General features: G+C 43.7%; 1 protein-coding gene across 2 annotated transcripts in view; it reads left to right on the top strand.

The window, feature by feature from the left end:
- LOC145354875 (dual specificity mitogen-activated protein kinase kinase 3-like) overlaps window positions 1-18317 on the top strand; it is a 121968-nt gene that overhangs the window by 18256 nt on the left and 85395 nt on the right. The window contains exon 1 of one of the 2 annotated variants that reach the window (XM_080206436.1): window positions 11474-11818. The exons of the other annotated variant lie outside the window; for it this stretch is intronic. Coding sequence (XP_080062562.1) covers window positions 11803-11818 — 16 coding nt within the window. The 5' untranslated portion in view covers window positions 11474-11802. Of the gene's footprint in view, window positions 1-11473; window positions 11819-18317 lie in introns of those variants that run through there. 2 annotated transcript variants of the gene reach the window in all.

The following is an 18317-nucleotide window of genomic DNA, read 5'->3' as shown; positions in this document are numbered from 1 at the left end:
AGCATGTATGTTTCTCCTTCCAGCTGGCCAAAAATAGTTCTTCCCTCGCATTCCAAATATGTTGTTAGACATTCTTGCTTCTCGCTACATCTTCATTACGTTGAAATCAATGGGGGTTATTCTCTCAATTCCACCAAGGGACCCTGATCCTCTGAATTGCATTTTCAGGGAGGTGGTGGAGTAGTAGCATTGTCACTGTAGGAGTAAAACTGAGGCCCAGGATATAGCTCTGGGAACTTGGGTTCAAATCCCACCACAGCAGTTGGTGAAATTTGAATTCAATAAAAAATCTTGAATTAAAGGTTTAATAATGATTGTTCTAAAAACCCATCTGGTCCATTAATGTCCTTTTAGGGACTTGCCCAGTGTGTCTACATGTGACTCCAGACTCACAGCAAATGTGTAAAAGCAAATTACTGCAGATACTGGAATCTGAAACCAAAAGAGAAAATGCTGGAAAATCTCAGCAGGTCTGGCAGCATGAGAGATGCTGAGATTTTCCAGCATCTTCTCTTTTGGTCACAGCAAATGTGGTTGACTCCTTCCAATATCTTGGCCAAGTTGCTGATCATCTCATGGTACTGAGCTTTTTTATCATGGAGAGCTTCACAACATATCTTGTTCTTGGGTGAAATTTCCTTAAAAAATGGCTCTGACTGAAAACTGGTTTGTTTCTCCCCAGAAATAGAGCCATGTGTCTTCACTCTTGACCTTCTGACACGTTTGAAAAAAAAAACAGGGGTGTATGTTTTGCACCACCGTTCCCAACGCGCCCCCCCACCCCCCAATACTATGCAGGCATCAGAGTGACCCGGCCACATTCCCCAGTGGGGTCCCCTAGAGACCCCACCTCCATGCCAGGGCACTGCTCAGCCATGTCTCTTACCATCTGGGTGCTCTACTCTCCGCCATGCTCCTGGCATGGTCATCATGAATGGCTTCTGTTTTTGGAAACCAGATGTGATTCCCACTGGCATGACATCACGCTGCTGGGGGTGGGGAGTGGGAGAGCATCTGTGACCCAATGTAGCAGTGTAAAGCTGTTTAATGACATTTTAAATTCATTCAAATTGATATAAATCAGGCTCAGGTCCCAAAAAGAAACACATGGGAATCTCACCAGCACAAATGGCATTATGGCCCTCATGAGATTTAGTGACCCTAACTGGAATTGTGCTTGTGGTGAATGGGCCCTAAAATCACTGGCCTTGTCTGACATTCTCACACTTTCTAACAAGTGTTGCTGACACCACACTGTTGCTGTAATCATGGGTGAGAACCCCGATTTTTTTTTTAAAAAATGTTCCACTCCACCCCCTCAACCTTGAATTGTCATCGGAAGGGTAGGTAGATCAGTGCCAATCGCAGCTCCTGTTTTGTTGTCTTGGAGACCAAAATTCTTGAATATGATTCAGAAATAGTTGGTAAAGTTATTGAACTTTCCTTTTCATCCACATTCTTTCTTCTTCCTAATCTTCTGCGTTGTATATGTTTCTACTTAAGTTTTGCAAGGACAGTGTTATAATCTGGATTGAGACATTTTCAATAATCTTTGCAAATATCTTGCCTACAGATGTCAGAAAATTGAACATGATTTAAAAAAAATGCTCAGTTCATCAAACTATAGTGCCATTGGGGTTTACAATGCATATGTGTTTACTCAGTGTATATTTGTCCATTTTAAACTAATTCATTCTCATTACCGAGACTAGCATTTATTGCCCATACCTAGTTATTCTTGAAAAGATGGTGGCGAGTTGAGTGTTTGAATTGCTGCGTTGGAACTATACACTCTCAATTCTGTTAAGAAATCTAGGATTTAGCAATAATGAAAGAATGGTGATATCTTCCTAAGTCAGGGTGGTACGCGACTTGGACATGAAATTGGGGTGCACCTGTTACACTTGTCCTAGGTCAGGCGTCTCCAAACTACAGCTCGCGGACCACATCCAGATCGGACTTTGGAGACTGCTGTTCTAGGTGATAGAGGTCTCTGGTTTGGGAGATATCGGTGAGGTTCTGCATTGCACCCTGTAGATGGTACTCAATGGTGAAGTGAGGGTATGTTTAATTAACGCTGTTATTGTTTTTAATTCAATTGTGCATTGCTGGAAAGGCCAAAATTATTGACTATTCCTGATTGCTCTTGAGAAGATGATGTAGAACACAATGCTAGATTATTCCATGGGGAAGTTAAGACTCACTCAGGTTGCTGAGGGTCTGAAGTTGCACACAGGTCCAGACAGGCTGAGACAGCAGATTCTCTTCCCTAAAGGAGATTGTGAACAAGTGGGATTTTACAACAATTTGCTAGTATCATGATCAAAATTACCAAAATTAGCTTTCCATTCCAGACTTTTATTAACTGAGTTTAAATTGTCCAGCTGCTATAGTGGGATTTTAACTAATGTCTCTCTGCATCGTTAGTCCAGGTCTTTGGATTACTAATTCATTAACATAACATGCTCAAGTATCCTCATACCCTTTTAATGGATCAGATGTATGATTTACATTTTCAGTAGGGTTTTTGTAGGGTTCTTCCCATCTTCAAAATCTATCATTGTGGTATAATTAGTAATTTGGAAACACATGGGATCTTGACTATGTGTCGAGCAGGAGTAATAGCAAAATTAATTTGAGGTTGCATGCTGCTTTTTAATTGCACAACTTAAGAGTAGTCCAGTGTTATTAATGGGTGGTATACAAGTCCTGGACCATATACTGTTTCCTTCCTTTATGTCATCATCTTTTGGCTGCTTCTGTTTTGACAGCACCATTCCCTACTTAAGAGAATAGGCAGGCAGTAATGGCCCAAGATGTTACTCTTGTAGGTGCTGTTGAGGAGTGTATGAAACAATTTCCTTTTTATTCCTCCCCTTTTCTCATACACAAACCATGTAGAATCTTGGCAGGTTTTCTGCTTGGCATAGAGATCAGGAGCTTGAGCAGAGGAAATCCTGCCTTAGATCATGTTGTGAAAGAAAGAAACAGAGACGGAACTTGCATTTATTTAGTAATTTTCACAAATTCAGGACGTACCAAAGCATATCCAGATGTGGTGCCGTCCAGATGTTAATATGATGCATCACCATCACGGTGTAAACTATTGTTTCATTGTACTTTTGGGAGGGAATTTAAGACCAAAATTACTGAAAAAATAATTAATCAAAATAATATTTCCATTTCTATAGAACCTGATTATATAATTGAAGTACCTTGAAATGCTTAATTTGATAAAATTACTTTAATATGCAGCCATGAAATGAATGATTAGCTTAATCAATTTTTGCTTTGATGATGCTGATTGGTGGGAAAATAATGACCCAGGCCACCAAGAGAACTCCTGACTCCATTTCCTATTGTGGAATAAGGACCGTGAAATTGGATAAAGGCCTGTAAATTGGCATAGGGTTTGCAATGTATAATCAACTTACACCTGTTGCTTCTGATGCCAGCAACATGCTAACTTTGTGCTGCCTAGTTGATTACAGTCTGCACCCAGCACCTAAGGCACTGTGGAGTGGTTACATGTCTGCGCAAAGAGTGCAGAATTCTGAGTCAGCACAAGTTCAGGTAGTACTTAAAGGGAGCTTTAACTGAAGTGCTGTAAGTGACTGTGAAAGTATTAGACCTGTGGGAAGAGTGACTATGGTACAATAGCGGAGGAGGGGACAGCTTGTGCACACTTCCAGCTAGTCAACCATGATAGCTGCATCACCCAAACATATTGCACCACCCTGTTGACACACCTTCTTCCCTCATGCAGGCCAAAGTGGTGCATAACTGCGAATAGCAAGAACTAACTGGTGGGTTACAGGAGGAGCTGCATTGTGCAGGAGTGGTCTGCAGCCAGGACAGGAGAAAAGGTAGTGTAGATGCTAGCTTATCATAAGATGAAGCTGTGTACGTCCCACACCAGTGGACTCGGTTGAGGACTTTGAGGCAGCGCCTAGTAAAAGGCTCAAGGGTGTGCACACTGAAATGCTTGGTGCTTTGGAAAGTCTGCCAGAAAAGCCTGCTGCTACTAGCAAGGAGAGGTCTGATACCAACCTTGTTCAGAGCGTGGTGTCCATTATTTTTAGTGTGGCCATGCCAAGTGGCAGCAAGCTTGGAAAATTGCAAAGCTATAAGTCCGATTCATGCCCGGTGCCAAATGGTTTGCGATCTTCACGGTTCCTATTGAATGTCATGAACTGCACCTTAAAACTAAAGCTTATTAGCATGACGTTGACTGACTGGAATTCAATATAATTAGTGAGCTGGCGTCCCCTCCCCCGAGGCTTCCCACCTCTCTAGTGTAACATAACACCAGGTCTTTAGAAGTGTGATCAAGGTGCAAGCAAAGAAGAACTGGGAGGTGAGTACTGCTGAGTACCAACCTCTGGGGGTGGGGTTCAGCCACTGCCATTTTGCAGGATGGGGTGGGGGAGGCTTGCTTGGTGTGGGCGATTGTGGTGGGAGGGTGGACTCGAGCTTATGCAGGGATCCACAGGATTGGGTTGGTAATGGCCCGAGGGTTTTCATATGAGGTTGAGTTCCAATACCACTGATGTCGTACTGGTCTCTCTGCCATCTATCTGCTGGTCAGACTTTGTGGTTTATTGTGGACATTCCATCCCAGGCCCCATGAACGGTAACAAACGCAGGTTCTGGCAAGGGGGGAGAAGAGAGAGAAAGAGTCTTGGGGACACAGGTTATTGGGAAGATAATGGGCCTTGGTTGACTATGTTAGCGAATTCCCTGTCCAGGCAGAAGGGTGATGATGACTCACTATGCAACACGCTGTGATGCTGCCATGGTGCAATAGAAGTCTGGCTCCTAACTGTTCTCTGTACACCAGCGCACGGGTCCACAGCTGAGTGAGGATCGGGGCACCACTGTGTGGCCCAGTGACTGTGGCTTGGAGTGGGGAGGTGGGGGGGCACCAGGTCTAGCCTCCGATGGATGTGATCCTCATCACCCAATGTTGTCTGTCTTATGCAACTGCTTGAGGAGGTGGAGGGGGGACTGGAGCAGAGGAGCTCAGCACACTGAGTACCCCGTCAGCGGTGGGGCCCGTTGATCTCATAACTCTGATGGCATATGTGGATGAATGCTTGGAGTCCACAGCAATCATGGGCCTGGCACAGGTGCTGGTAACTGGAAACCATGGGCTCATTGGATTGAAGGGTATCTCTTGCGACGAACGACACTGACCCCTGTATTCGGTCGGGATACGAGATTCCCTGTGTTCGGCGAGTCACAGACACACTAGTCACAACTGTCAAGTGCAATAATCTTTATTAGTGATTGCCAATTATTCTATCCCTAACTAGCATATACCTTTATCTTTGCTCTGTTGGTGATCCTACAACCTTTTAATTTTATGTGACCTATTGCTACATCTAGATGTTTTCCCAGGATGCACGTAAGAAGTGAAGATGGTCAGCTGTATTCCGTATCCTGCCTGTCATGCCCTTAATGGGCATCCCCTTGAGAACTGGGACCTGGAGGGCCCCGGCTGACTTTTGGGTGTCACAGACGTAGCCGTGCCACACTGTTCAACCTGCTGTCCATGAGATGCACTGGTGTCAGGAAGGGGCGATGTGGAAAGCTTGGGGACGGACAGGGTTTCCTGGGTGGAATGCTCCAGCAATTGCTGCTCCCTCAGGATGCTGATAGGCCTCTGGTATATTCCATGTGACAGTGGGGCAGCCTGAGTGAAAAGCCTCTGTATCACCTGATGCTGCCAATCCTGGAGCCCCAGTAGTGTTTGCACCATGTTGTGTGAGCCCTCAGTGATGGCCCTTTAGTCTGGACCAAAGCTCTGGAGCCACTCAGCAAGTGTCCTCTGAGACTGGGCCAAGCTCTTGCGACTCACAGCAATGGTACTCTGTGGTTGGGCACCACTTCCTGTACCTGAAGGCTGTGGGACTCCTCCAAGTGGCCTTACAGTTGTTAGAATGTTGCTGACATCCCCTTCTGCAATGTTCCACTCTGCCTCTGCACCTCCAGCAGCTTCTGGAGAACTGTTCCCAATGGTGCGGCACCTATCCAGGGACCAGCTGTCTTCCTGGCTCCGGGAGGCTTTCCTTCATGGCATCCAGCACTCATCCAAGCTTTTCCTCGGTAAAACATGGGTCTGGTCTGCACAGTGCCATCTTCCTGGTGTGACTGACCACTCGTGTGTTGTGAATGTCTAGATTGAACTCCGTCCTCCTGCTTAACGGCACACAACTGTGGCCACTTGAGACGAGTCATGTGCCTGGAGCCTCCTTAACGGTGTGCTCCATGTGGAGGCATTTTCAGTGCGCTAACTGTCGAAAGATTGCGATCTGGAGTATGTCTGAGACCGATGCTGTGCACTCCGTTATTCTCGTGAATTGGCACTTAATTATTTTTTGGGAAAATCCTGGAAAGGTTTCACCTCTAATGTCCTCCTGAATGATTTGGAATGCAAGATTTAGTATCTATTCCATGGAATGTACTGCCTAGGATGCAATGGAATATTAACACTTGCCGTTCCAGATACACTGCATTGTGGATGCAGAATCAGGTTGTTCACTTTTATCCTTTCAGTACTTGTAGCCTCAAAGTACACCGTTTAAACATGTGCCTTGATTATTGGAGTTGCTTAAAAAGCTTTTTGGTCACTTGCGGCTGGAAAATGTTGCTCTCTAGTAGGGTTCTGTTTAGTTAAGTTATAGCTCTTGAGGTGTGTTCCATCATCTAATACACTTGTGTCATCTAGCTCTTCATGGCCCATTGCTTATTCTGCTGTTTGATTCGCTTCTTGTCTATACCAGAAAATAGATTTTTAATGTTTAAATTACTGATTAATTATTCTGATTAATAATTTGGATCAAATGAAATGTTAAATTCGGTAAAGCTTCTACTCAGCAAGAACATATGAATTAGGAGCAATAGTAGGCCATTTGGCTTCTCAAGACTGCCCTGCCATTGAATAGGATCATGACGGATCTGTTTGTGTCCTGAACTCCAAATTCTGTCTACCCCTGATGGACATGGTTAGGGTTAGGCTTTCTTTTCTGAGCAATTTGTTAATCTTTTACTCCAGCAAGGAATAAATGCATGTTCCAAAGAAACAATTATACCCTTTTCATATTTTCTTCCTTTTATTTTAGGAGGCAAAATGATTTAGATATTTTCAGGGGAATCCTCAAAAGTCAGATTTGATTTGATATTTGATTTATTATTGCCGCATGTATTAGTATACAGTGAAAAGTATTATTTCTTGCGCACTACACAACAAAGCATACTGTTCATAGAAAAGGAAAGGAGATTGTGCAGAATGTGATGGCATTGCCAGGGCATAGAGAGAGATCAGCTTAATACGAAATAGGTCAATGCAAAAAGTCTGATGGCAGCAGGAAAGAAACTGTTCTTGAGTCGGTTGCTACGTGACCTCAAACTTTTGAATCTTTTCCCCGATGTAAAAAGTGGAAGAGAGAATGTCTGTCTGGGGTGCATGGGGTCCTTGATTATGCTGTCTGCTTTACTGAGGCAGTGGGAAGTGTAGATGGAGTCAGTGGATGGGAGGCTGGGTTGAGTGATGGATTGGACTACATTCACGACCCTTTGTAGTTTTTTGCAGCCTTGAACAGAGCAGGAGCCATACCAACCAGAAGGAATGCTTTCTATGGTGCATATGTTCATGGGTGGCTTGGTGGCACAGTGGTTAGCATTGCTGCCTCACAGCTCCAGGGGTTTGGGTTTGATTCCCAGCTTGCATCACTGTCTGTGATGAGTCTGCACGTTCCCTCTGTGTCTGTGTGGGTTTCCTCTGAGTGCCCTGGTTTCCTCCCACGGTCCAAAGATGTGTGGGTAAGGTGCATTGGTTATGCTAAATTGTCCCTTATTGTCCTGGGATGTGTAGGGTTAGAGGGATTAGTGGGGTTGTGGGGATCGGGCCAGGGGTGGGACTTTTGTCAGTGCAGACTTGATGGGCCGAATGGCCTCCTTCCGTACTGTAGGGTTTCTATGATTCTATCTGTAAAAGTTGCGAAGAGTCGTAGTGAACATGCCAAATAAAAATAAAGATCAAAACACAATTTTTTTTTTCATTATGGTAGGGGGGGAACACGTGAAAGTGGCTTGTACATTGTGTAAAGTGACTATAGCACATTAGAGGCAGGATGTGGACATGTACTCATGGCAAGTTCCTGATCTTAACAAGACTACTATCAAATACATTTAAGGTATTTTTCCCAAAAGCAATGAAAAGGCAAGTATGAATTTTTGTCCATCTTTGGGATGTCATTACTGAGCTGGACTGGAGTAAACCCGAGAGGAAAGTTGGAGGCAGTGGAAATTGTGTTTGTACCGGCTTGTGCATTATTAGTGGGTATTTCCTACTAATGCACTATTCATGTGTCTTTACTTCTTTAGTAAGGCCCAGGTGTACCCACTGTCATGGACAGAATGTATATGCTCTCTGACTGCCCAAAATTAGCATGTTTTGCATTGGAAGTGATGTGTTGTTTCTTCCATTGGAATGTGTATTTTAAGTAATTAATTCAGCAGCAAGCTTTCGAGAATTAAAAAAGGTTATTTATTCTCACACATTTATCCCAAACTCATTTTGTCACAAACTTGGTTGCTCACAGCCACGTGCGCACGTGCACATGCATGCACAACGATTGGTTATAGAGAATGATAGTTCATTTATACATATTGCAGTTAATTCAGTCCCTGATTTATAATTTCTCGTCTCCCATGTGGCATTTGATGGTTTAAAGTTTAAGTAAGAGTCTTGTAAAGTGAAGGACTCTGAGATTTCTTGGAGTTGAATATCGACAGCTTAGTTTTGTAACTGAAATTGTTTTTAAGTGTTTGATAACATGCAGCTAATTTAAAAGTCTGGTTCTCATTGGTTGACAACTGATAGTTCTGTTGGGTCCTGGGGTAATAAGGGTGCAATCCCTGAAACCAGTTTCAATCACATAACTGCAGGGTTAAAACTTATGAGGTTTACCCGATGTGTTTTGATTTTCCCTTTAGTCCAGTATGAAACATGGAGGTAGGCAGATTGGAAGCACTGTAGTCTTTTGGTGATGGTCTGTCCTTAAAGAATGAGATGTGTGTATCCCCAGATGGCTGTGAAATACTATCACCTATCTCCGTATTTAATTAGGTATTCATTGGAGAGTTGATACTGTCTGTAGACATCAGCTTGTGTCACGTTGCAGAAAGAAAAGGGGAGAAGGAGAAAAGTCAAATGATTTGCAGTTGATATTGATAGCTTGTTTGTGTCCAGTTTTTTTTTAAAGTTCTGACTGAAAGTTTGTAGTATGGTGTGCTTGTATTGTAAGAAGTCTCTCAACACCAGATTAAAGTCCAACAGGTTTACTTAGTAGCAAAAGCCACTAGCTTTTGGAGCGCTGTTCCTTCATCAGGTAAGTGGGAGTTCTGTTCACAAACAGGGCATATAAAGACACAAACTCAATTTACAAAATGCGAGTCTTTACAGATAATCAAGTCTTGAAGGTACAGGACAGTTATTGTGATTTTGTAAGCCCAGGCAAGTCGTGGGGGTTACAGTTGGTGTGATATGAACCCAAGATCCCGGCTGAAGCTGAACTCGTGTGCAGAATTTGGCTATCAGTCTGCTCAGCGACTCTATGTTGTCATGTGTCGTGAAGGCTGTCTTGGAGAACGCTTACCCGAAGATCAGAGGCTGAATGCCTGTGACCGCTGAAGTGTTCCCCAGTAGGAAGAGAGCACCCTTGCCTGGTGATTGTCAAGCAGTGTTCATTCATCTGTTGTTGTAGCTTCTGCATGGTCTCCTCAATGTACCATTCCTCAGGATATCCTTTCGTGCAGCATATCAGATAGACAACGTTGGCCGAGTTGCAAGAGTATCTGGTGGATGTTGTTCTCACGTGAAATGTTGGCATCCGTGTGGATGATCTGGCATGTCTTGCAGAGGTTGCTGTGGCAGGAACATGTGGTATCGTAGTCATTGTTCTCCTGAAGGTTGGGTAGTTTGCTGCGGGCAATGATCTGTTTGAGGTTGTTCAGGTGTTTGAAGGGAAGAAGTGGGGGTGTGGAATGGCCTTGGTGAGATGTTCGTCTTTATCAATGATGTCGAAGGCTCCGGAGAAGATGTCATAGCTTCTACGTTCTGGGGAAGTACTGGATGACAAAGGGTACTCTGTCCGCCGTGTCCTGTGTTTGCCTTCTGAGGAGGTCACTGCGGTTTTTCGCTGTGGCACATCGAAACTGTCGATTGATGAGTCGAGCGCCATACCCTCAGGGCATTTTTCGGTGTCAGTTGCGATCCTCCTCATCTGAGCAGATCCTGTGTATACGGAGGGCTTGTCCGTGGGGGGTGGCTTCTTTACAGTGTTTAGAGTAGAAGTTGGAGAAGTGGAGCATTGTGAGGTTATCCATGGGCTTGCGGTACAGTGAAGTGCTGAGGTGACTGTTCTTTGCATTCCAACCATTTATTTTGTAAATTGAGTTTTGTCTTTATAACGCCCTCTTTGTGAATAGAACTCCTACTTACCTGACGAAGGAGCTGCGATCCGAAAGCTAGTGGATTTTGCTACCAAATAAACCTGTTGGACTTAAGGTTAAAGTTGTGTTGTGAGACTTCTTACTGTGTTTACCCCAGCTGGCATCTCCACATAGTGCTTGTAGTGGGCATGGCACTATCAATGCCTCTCTATTTCTGTCTTGTTCTTTGTAGCCATCTTGTAGTATTGTTGTTGCAGTGTTGAGATGTCACTAGATTGATGGTAAGGGGGTGGCTGTAACGTTCAAACAGATATCCAAAGTACGAAGGCCACTTTCCTGTTTTTATTTTGTTTGTGTTATTGGCTGTCAAAGGACCAATATACTGGAGACTTGAAACACATCTTGTTCACTGCTTTTCACAGTAACTCTTGGGACTTTTTCTAAAGAGTGAGATCCCAGAGATCAATGGAGGCACGAAGATTGCTTCTTTTAAGGTAATTGGTATAAGAGACAGAAGGGGTGGGAATTGTTTTAATGAAGCACATTGTTTTGATTTGTAATACAGTACCAGAAAGTGGATCAGAAACAGTAATAATAGTATTTAAAAAAAAAACGTATAAATACTTGAAGGGATGATACTTGCAAAACTATGGAGAATGTGACTAATGGATAACTTTCAAAAGAGCCAGCATGAGCATTTTGGACTGAATGGCCTCATTCTGTACTGTAATTTTCTGTGATTAACGACATGCTATTGATGGCAGTTGCTGGGGTTCGGTTAGGGAAAAGAGCAACCACACACTTGGGCAGAGGCACTTTGTTCGATAAAACATTTCCTTCAGAACTCAGCTGCTTAAGATTGTGTTTTTTTTAATGTTCAAACGGGGAGAAAGTCTCAAAAGGCCACCTACATAAAGATCACAGTCACGTTTAGACATTTGGGTGTGTTTTTTTTAAAAAGACTCCTACCTCTGTAGCCTCCTTGTCTGGCATCTTTCCAACTTCCTGTGTGATGTCATGGTTGAGATTGGTTTATTGCTGCAGCTTTTACTCAGCTTATGGCAGCTGAGTTGAAAGGGAGGACTGATGCTGGTGCAGTTGGCAGCGGGAGTATCTTTAACATAAGGAAGCAAATCGCCATCAGCTTGTGTTGGGCGACAGAAGGAAAGGCGAGGTAAAGGAGAAAGCACTGTGAAGCAAAGCAGCAGCAGCAGAATATTTTGCAGGAACAGAGTGCATGCAGGTCTGCAGAGTGAGGCCCAAAGAGTGCAGCAAGTTCTTTGAGTTTGTGTATGAGACTTCCCCTAAAGGCACGTCACGCCTCAGCTGCACTTCTGGGAACTCATGGACAAGAGACAAGGTATGTTTTGCAATATTATTGACAAGCTTCCCATCTAAGTCATTGTGAAGTTTGTGTTTAAATCTTTGTGTGTGTGTTACAAGTGCATGGAGCATAGAACCAGTTTAGTGCAGCAAGAATTTTGGAGCTAGCTTGTTTACTTCCATTTGTTGCACAATCAGCCTTCATTTACAGTAGCTTGTTTGCAGCAGAGACCTAAAGTAGGGAGTTTACCGTAAGCTGCAGTGCCAAGCAGCAAATAAAGCCAGCTTTTGGGAGCTGGAGGTTGCTAGCTCAGCACTCTTGCATGCAGTTTTGTCCTTTTAAATTGATCCAGCACTATGATCTATATAGAAATCTGCAGCGCGTATACTTGATTATATCAGTACTGTGCAGTACTTAATGGGCACCCTGCGACTGGGAGTGTTCATCTTAAAGGGAACGTTGGCTCAGTTACCAGTTCAGTCTGCTTGTTTGTACATTGTTCTTTTTAATAGAAGCATTTGGGTAGAGATAACTATTTGCTTTGCCTTGGAACTTCTGTGTTGTGTGTTCTGGCTTTGCATTGCCACAATGTTCTTGGGACCCTGTATTTCAGGCGGTAGGAAAGTTATTATCATTTTCTTTTAAGTTACACAATATTTTACTTTGTGCGCATTTGTCCTATCAATAAAGCTGTGTAGAATAGCTTGAATAGAAGAGGGTGGATTGCATATTCTATATTGCAAAAATAACTTTTAACTCTTTTTTATTGAGTTCTGTTTTGGGGCACTTGCTACCTACCTCAAACAGTTTAGATGCAGATCAAAGGTTTTTTCTTTAATGTATTTGAATTTAGTTTGACCAAAAGTTTACAAACATTAAAGACACTGCAAAGAAAGTGGAACAAAATAAATATTCCAACGTAAAACATGCAAAATCGGGACTAAGTCATTGATTTAGTGGTAACATTCCTGTCTCTTGAGTCACAGAGTTGGGTTTGAGCTTGCTCCAGACAACCCGGTGAGCAGAGATTGAAGTGCTGGCTTTGGGTACTGGAATGACATCCTGTACGGGAGTACATGTACATGAGTTTTCCAGGTCTGTGAGCCATCCCCCATATTTATAGGTAGGATTCTTTCACCTTTGGCCACTGGCCAGGATAGAATGGGCGGCATGGTGGGACAGTGGCTAGCACTGCTGCCTCATAGTGCCAGGGGTGTGGAGTCTGCAAGTTCTCCCCTGTCAGTGTGGGTTTCCTCTGGATGCTCCGGTTTCCTCCCACAGTCAGAAAGATGTGCTGGTTAGTGCATTGGCCATGCTGAATTTTCCCTCCGTTATTCAACAGGTGCCGGAGTGTGGCGACTAGGGGATTTTCACAGTAACTTCATTGCAGTGTTAATGCACACCTACTTGTGACAATAATAAACAAAATACTTTAAAAAAGAAGGCACTCAAAAGTTGAGAAAAATAAGCATTGATGCCAGTGGACATAAGGTCTCGTATGAGACTTGAGTAGGATCTGCCCAGAGAAGAACACAGTGGAGGGGTGGGTATGTATTCTGTTTGTCCAACTTTAGATGTAAATGGTGTATTCATTGGTGTCACATTTAGCTTTCAAACTAAAGCATATTTTGTATCATACTTTCCAAAAAAAAGTAGAAACAATCATTTGCAATATACAGAACAATCCCTTCACAATAATAAGTGAACAATGTTGTTTCTAATTAATCTTAAATGAAGGCTGATGATGTCTAATTGACCCAATTTGTTACCAACTAGTCATCAAAAAATTAGTTTTATGAATGCTAAACAATTACTGGGCTGCATAGCTGACCCTTAGCAGCAGAATAATACATTGTGTGTCGTGATAAATATTTTTTGCCCTTTCTGACATCATTTATTCTGACTTGCAGTGAATAACACCTTGGCAATTCTATAATATTTAAATATTGATAAATGAAATCCAAAATTCTGACACATATATTGACTTTTCATCTTTTTTAATATTATTTTTCTCTGCAACTCTCTGAAAAACATTACGTTTCTGGAGATGCTGGAGGTTATCTGGTGCTTTGGCTTATGGATCTTCCTGGATGACAGCTGTAATGGATTTCATCCACCATGTGGTGGATATATTCTTGAGTTTGCTCTCATTTTTCCTCTAGTGTGCGCATGCACTTGTCAAGAGTAAAAACCCTACCTTCAGCTGGCCACTCCAGGGTTAAAAGGTTAGCTTCCTGAAGACTGCTGTGGGGTGGAATAAGTCAACTATAATTTGAAGTTGGAGCTTTATCACAGCAGATGGTGTCTTTGTCTGATGAGCTATCTGGAAACTTTTTAAACTTGGGGTTAATTCTCCGGCCCTGTGCACGGAGGCACAAATTATGGCTGGAGAATCATGAGAGGGACCATAATGTGATTTGTACAAAGGGAACTCCTTTGAGATTTTTCCACCCCAAGTCGATGACGATGTAATCTGGTTCATATCCAGTGAAGGTGTGAATCTGATTAACGTGCTTAAAACCCTATAAATATGCAGAATAGGCCTTAAGCCATTGGCTCCTTCAATTCTCCGACCCACCGGAGCAACGGTGAGCCAGTGGGAATCACTACCGGTCTCCACAAATGGAGACCAGCCATGAAGACTATGCCGGAGGCTTGGAGCCCATTGAAGCCCCTGGGTTATCAGGGACATAGCTCGGCAGTGCCCTGTCAGTGACCCCTGGCAGTGCCAACATGCATAGCTAGGTTGACACAGCCAAGGGCAAATGGGCATGAAGTGGGAGGGGGGGCCTGAATGAGGGGTGGCTTTGGTGACCGCATAATGTGGTTTTGCTCACTTTGGGGAGATGGGAGGCTGATGTCAGTGAGTGGGTCTTTGCTGGTCAGTAGGCAGTTGGGGATTTATAGCGATGTCTGGAGATCAGGGGACCCTTTTAAAATGAATGCCCTATCTCTGAGAAGCCAGCCATGCCAGCATCTTTAGGTCCTACACATCTCTTTCTGGGCATGAATCGCTCCAACCTCCAAACAAATGTCTAAATGTGGGTGAATTGTGATCTGGATCACTACAATCCATCTGGTAGGGATCCCAACACTTTTCCCACTGGGAACAACACTTTTTTTGGGAGAATTGTGCCATGAATTTTTGATTTGAGGCTTTTAGACATTAAATGCAATACATAAGAATAAAATCCCATCTCTTACATCCTGTATTTAATATGCTGGTGTACATGGTAATTTATGCATAAATTTACCATATTACATAAACAATCCACTTATCTTTCATTGCCCATTTTCCACATTGTAGATATAGAGACAGGTATATCAAAATTTTTATTAAGAACAAGCATTTTCGAAAAGAAACAAACTTGCAATTATATATTGAATTCAGGGGAGGTGAAGGCTGAGTGGTATTATTGCTAGACTATTAATCCAGAAACTCAGCTAATATTCTGGGGACCTGGGTTCAGATCCTGCCATGGGAGATGGTGAAGTTTGAATTCAATAAAATATATCTGGAATTAAGAATCTATGATGACCATGAAACCATTGTCAATTGTTGGAAAGACCCATCTGATTCACTAATGTCCTTTAGGGAAGGAAATCTGCTGTCCTTACCTGGTCTGGCCTAAATGTAACTCCAGAGCCACAGCAATGTGGTTGACTCCAAAGGAAACTATGGATAGGCAATAAATGCTGGCCAGTCTTATCATATATCTTGGAAACATCTTGGGCTGGAATTCTCCGACCTGTGGCTTCACAGCTGGAATTCTCTGGTTCCCTTACAGTAAATGGAGATTTAGTTAAGCACTACATTCTCCATTCTCGCTGGCAGTGGTAAAGGGGTGTGCAAGACTAGAGAATTCTGGCCCTATCTACAATTAATTTTTTTGAAGTTCAGTGACTGTTGCAATACAGGCCAATGTCACAACTGTCTGTGAACAGTAAGGAATGAATGTCCAGTTAACATTTTTTTTTGGTGTTGTATAAGGGAGGAATGTTGTCCAGGTTACTGGGAGGACACCATGCTCTTTCAATAATGCATGGGGAGCTTTTACATTCACCAGAATTAGGTTTAACATCTTGTCCAAAGGACAACACTTCTGATAATGCAGCATTCCTCATTGCTGTATTGGGAGGTCAGCCTAGATAATTGCCTCCTTGAATGGAGCATGAAGCAACAAGCTTTCTGACTTTTACTAAACAAGATGTTTGTGCCTATTCTTGGGAATGTACACCTGTTTTCGTGACTTGCCTTTTATGGACAAAATTATAAGATTTCAAAATCTGTATGTTGCTGACCATCTATGGAGATAATTGTGCCTCATCATTGTGCAGCATGAAACACTATCCTGTATGATGTCACAGTGGTTAGCATTGCTGCCTTACAGCGCCTGGAATCCAGATTGAATTCCAGCCTTGTGTGACTGTCATTGCAGAGTTTGCATGTTTTCCTTGTGTCTGCATGTGTTTCCTCTGAGTTCTCTAGTTTCCTCCCACACTCCTCCAAAGAAGATAGGGTTAGGTTGATTGGCTGTGATAAATTGTCTCTTACTGTCAGGGGAATTAGCGAGGTAAATATGTGGGGTCACGGAGATGGAACCTGGGTGGGATTCTTGTTGGTGCAGGCTCAGTGGGCCGATTGGCCTCCTTCTGGATAGTGGGGATTTTATGATGTGTTACTAAACCTCCAGGCCACTCCCTTGAAGGGAAATTCCTAGTTTTATTGCTTAATGGTTACACTTCTATCCCTTGGATCTGAGATGCACAAGTTGTGTGACGTAGTGTTGCTAGTAGTATGAAACTAACACAGAATACAGTATCTGAACAAAACTGCAGTTCAAAGTGTGAGCAGGTTTAGCATCCTGCGATCAGTTTATCTGCAATTGTTGCAGCCCCATTTATTTCTCTCTTAAATACTGAACATAAGAAATAGGAGCAGGAGTAGGCCATCTAGCCCTTCGAGCCTGCCCCACCATTCAGTAAGATCATGGCTGATCTGTCGTGGCTCGGTTCCACATTCCTGCCCTCTCCCCATAACCCTTAATCCCCTCGCTTATCAAAAACCCATCAACCCGCGTCTTAAAAATATTTAGCGAGGTAGCCTCCACCACTTCAACGGGCAGAGAATTCCAGAGATTCACCACCCTTTGAGTGAAGAAGTTCCTCCTCAACTCCGTTCTAAACCGCCCCCCCCTTTATCTTGAGGCTGTGCCCCCTAGTCCTACTGTCCTTTCTGAGTGGGAAGAGTCTCTCCACCTCTATCCTATCCATCCCATTCATCATCTTATACGTCTCAATGAGATCTCCCCTCATTCTTCTAAACTCTAACGAGTACAAGCCTAATTTATTCAGCCTCTCCTCATAGCTCAACCCCCTCAACTCCGGCATCAGCCTAGTAAACCTCCTCTGCACTCCCTCCAAGGCCAAAATATCCTTGCGTAAGTGCGGCGACCAAAACTGCACACAGTACTCCAGCTGTGGCCTCACCAGTGCCCTATACAGCTGCAGCAAGACTTCCCTACTTTTATATTCAATCCCCCTCGCGATGAAGGCCAGCATCCCATTAGCCTTCCTGACCACCTGCTGCACCTGCAGGCTGGGTTTTTGCGACTCATGCACAAGGACCCCGAGGTCCCTCTGCACCGTCGCCTGCTGCAGTTTTTCGCCACGTAAGTAATAGTCCTTCCTACCATTATTCCTACCAAAGTGGACCACCTCGCGCTTGCCAACATTAAATTTCATTTGCCAATTCCTGGCCCATTCGCCCAGCCTATCTAGATCCTTCTGCAGACTCTCCACACCCTCCGCGCAATTTGCCGTTCCACCAATCTTGGTGTCATCAGCAAATTTCGACACCATACACTCGGTTCCCTCCTCCAGTTCATCTATATAAATGGTAAATAGCTGAGGCCCTAGCACCGACCCCTGAGGCACTCCACTAGTCACCAACCGCCAATCCGAATAGCACCCATTAACCCCCACTCTCTGCCTCCTATTTGACAACCAATCCTCTATCCATGCTAACACCCTACCCCCAACTCCATGCCCCCTTACCTTCTGCAATAACTTCTTGTGAGGTACCTTGTCAAACGCCTTCTGAAAATCAAGAAAGACCACATCCACCGGCTCTCCTCTATCCACCGCCCTAGACACATCCTCATAGAACTCCAATAAATTTGTCAGACATGACTTCCCCTTAACAAAACCGTGCTGTGTCTGCTCTATCAAGCAATTCCCGTCTAGATGCCTCACTATTTCCTCCTTGATGACGGATTCTAACATTTTACCTACAACCAACGTTAAACTAACCGGCCTATAATTCCCTGCCTTTTGCCTGCCACCCTTCTTAAACAACGGCGTAACATTAGCCATTTTCCAATCTTCCGGCACTTCCCCGGAATCCAGCGACGTTTGGAAAATAACCACCAAGGCATCCACTATCACCTCCGCCATTTCTTTCAGAACCCTCGGATGCATTCCATCCGGTCCTGGGGACTTGTCCACAATCAGTCCCTCCAGTCTGCCGAGCACC

The sequence above is a fragment of the Carcharhinus amblyrhynchos genome, chromosome 18 (assembly GCF_965287045.1).
Source record: "Carcharhinus amblyrhynchos chromosome 18, sCarAmb.v2.hapA, whole genome shotgun sequence".
In the NCBI taxonomy this organism is placed as follows: Eukaryota; Metazoa; Chordata; class Chondrichthyes; order Carcharhiniformes; family Carcharhinidae; genus Carcharhinus; species Carcharhinus amblyrhynchos.
This window is presented reverse-complemented; position numbering and strand designations above follow the sequence as displayed.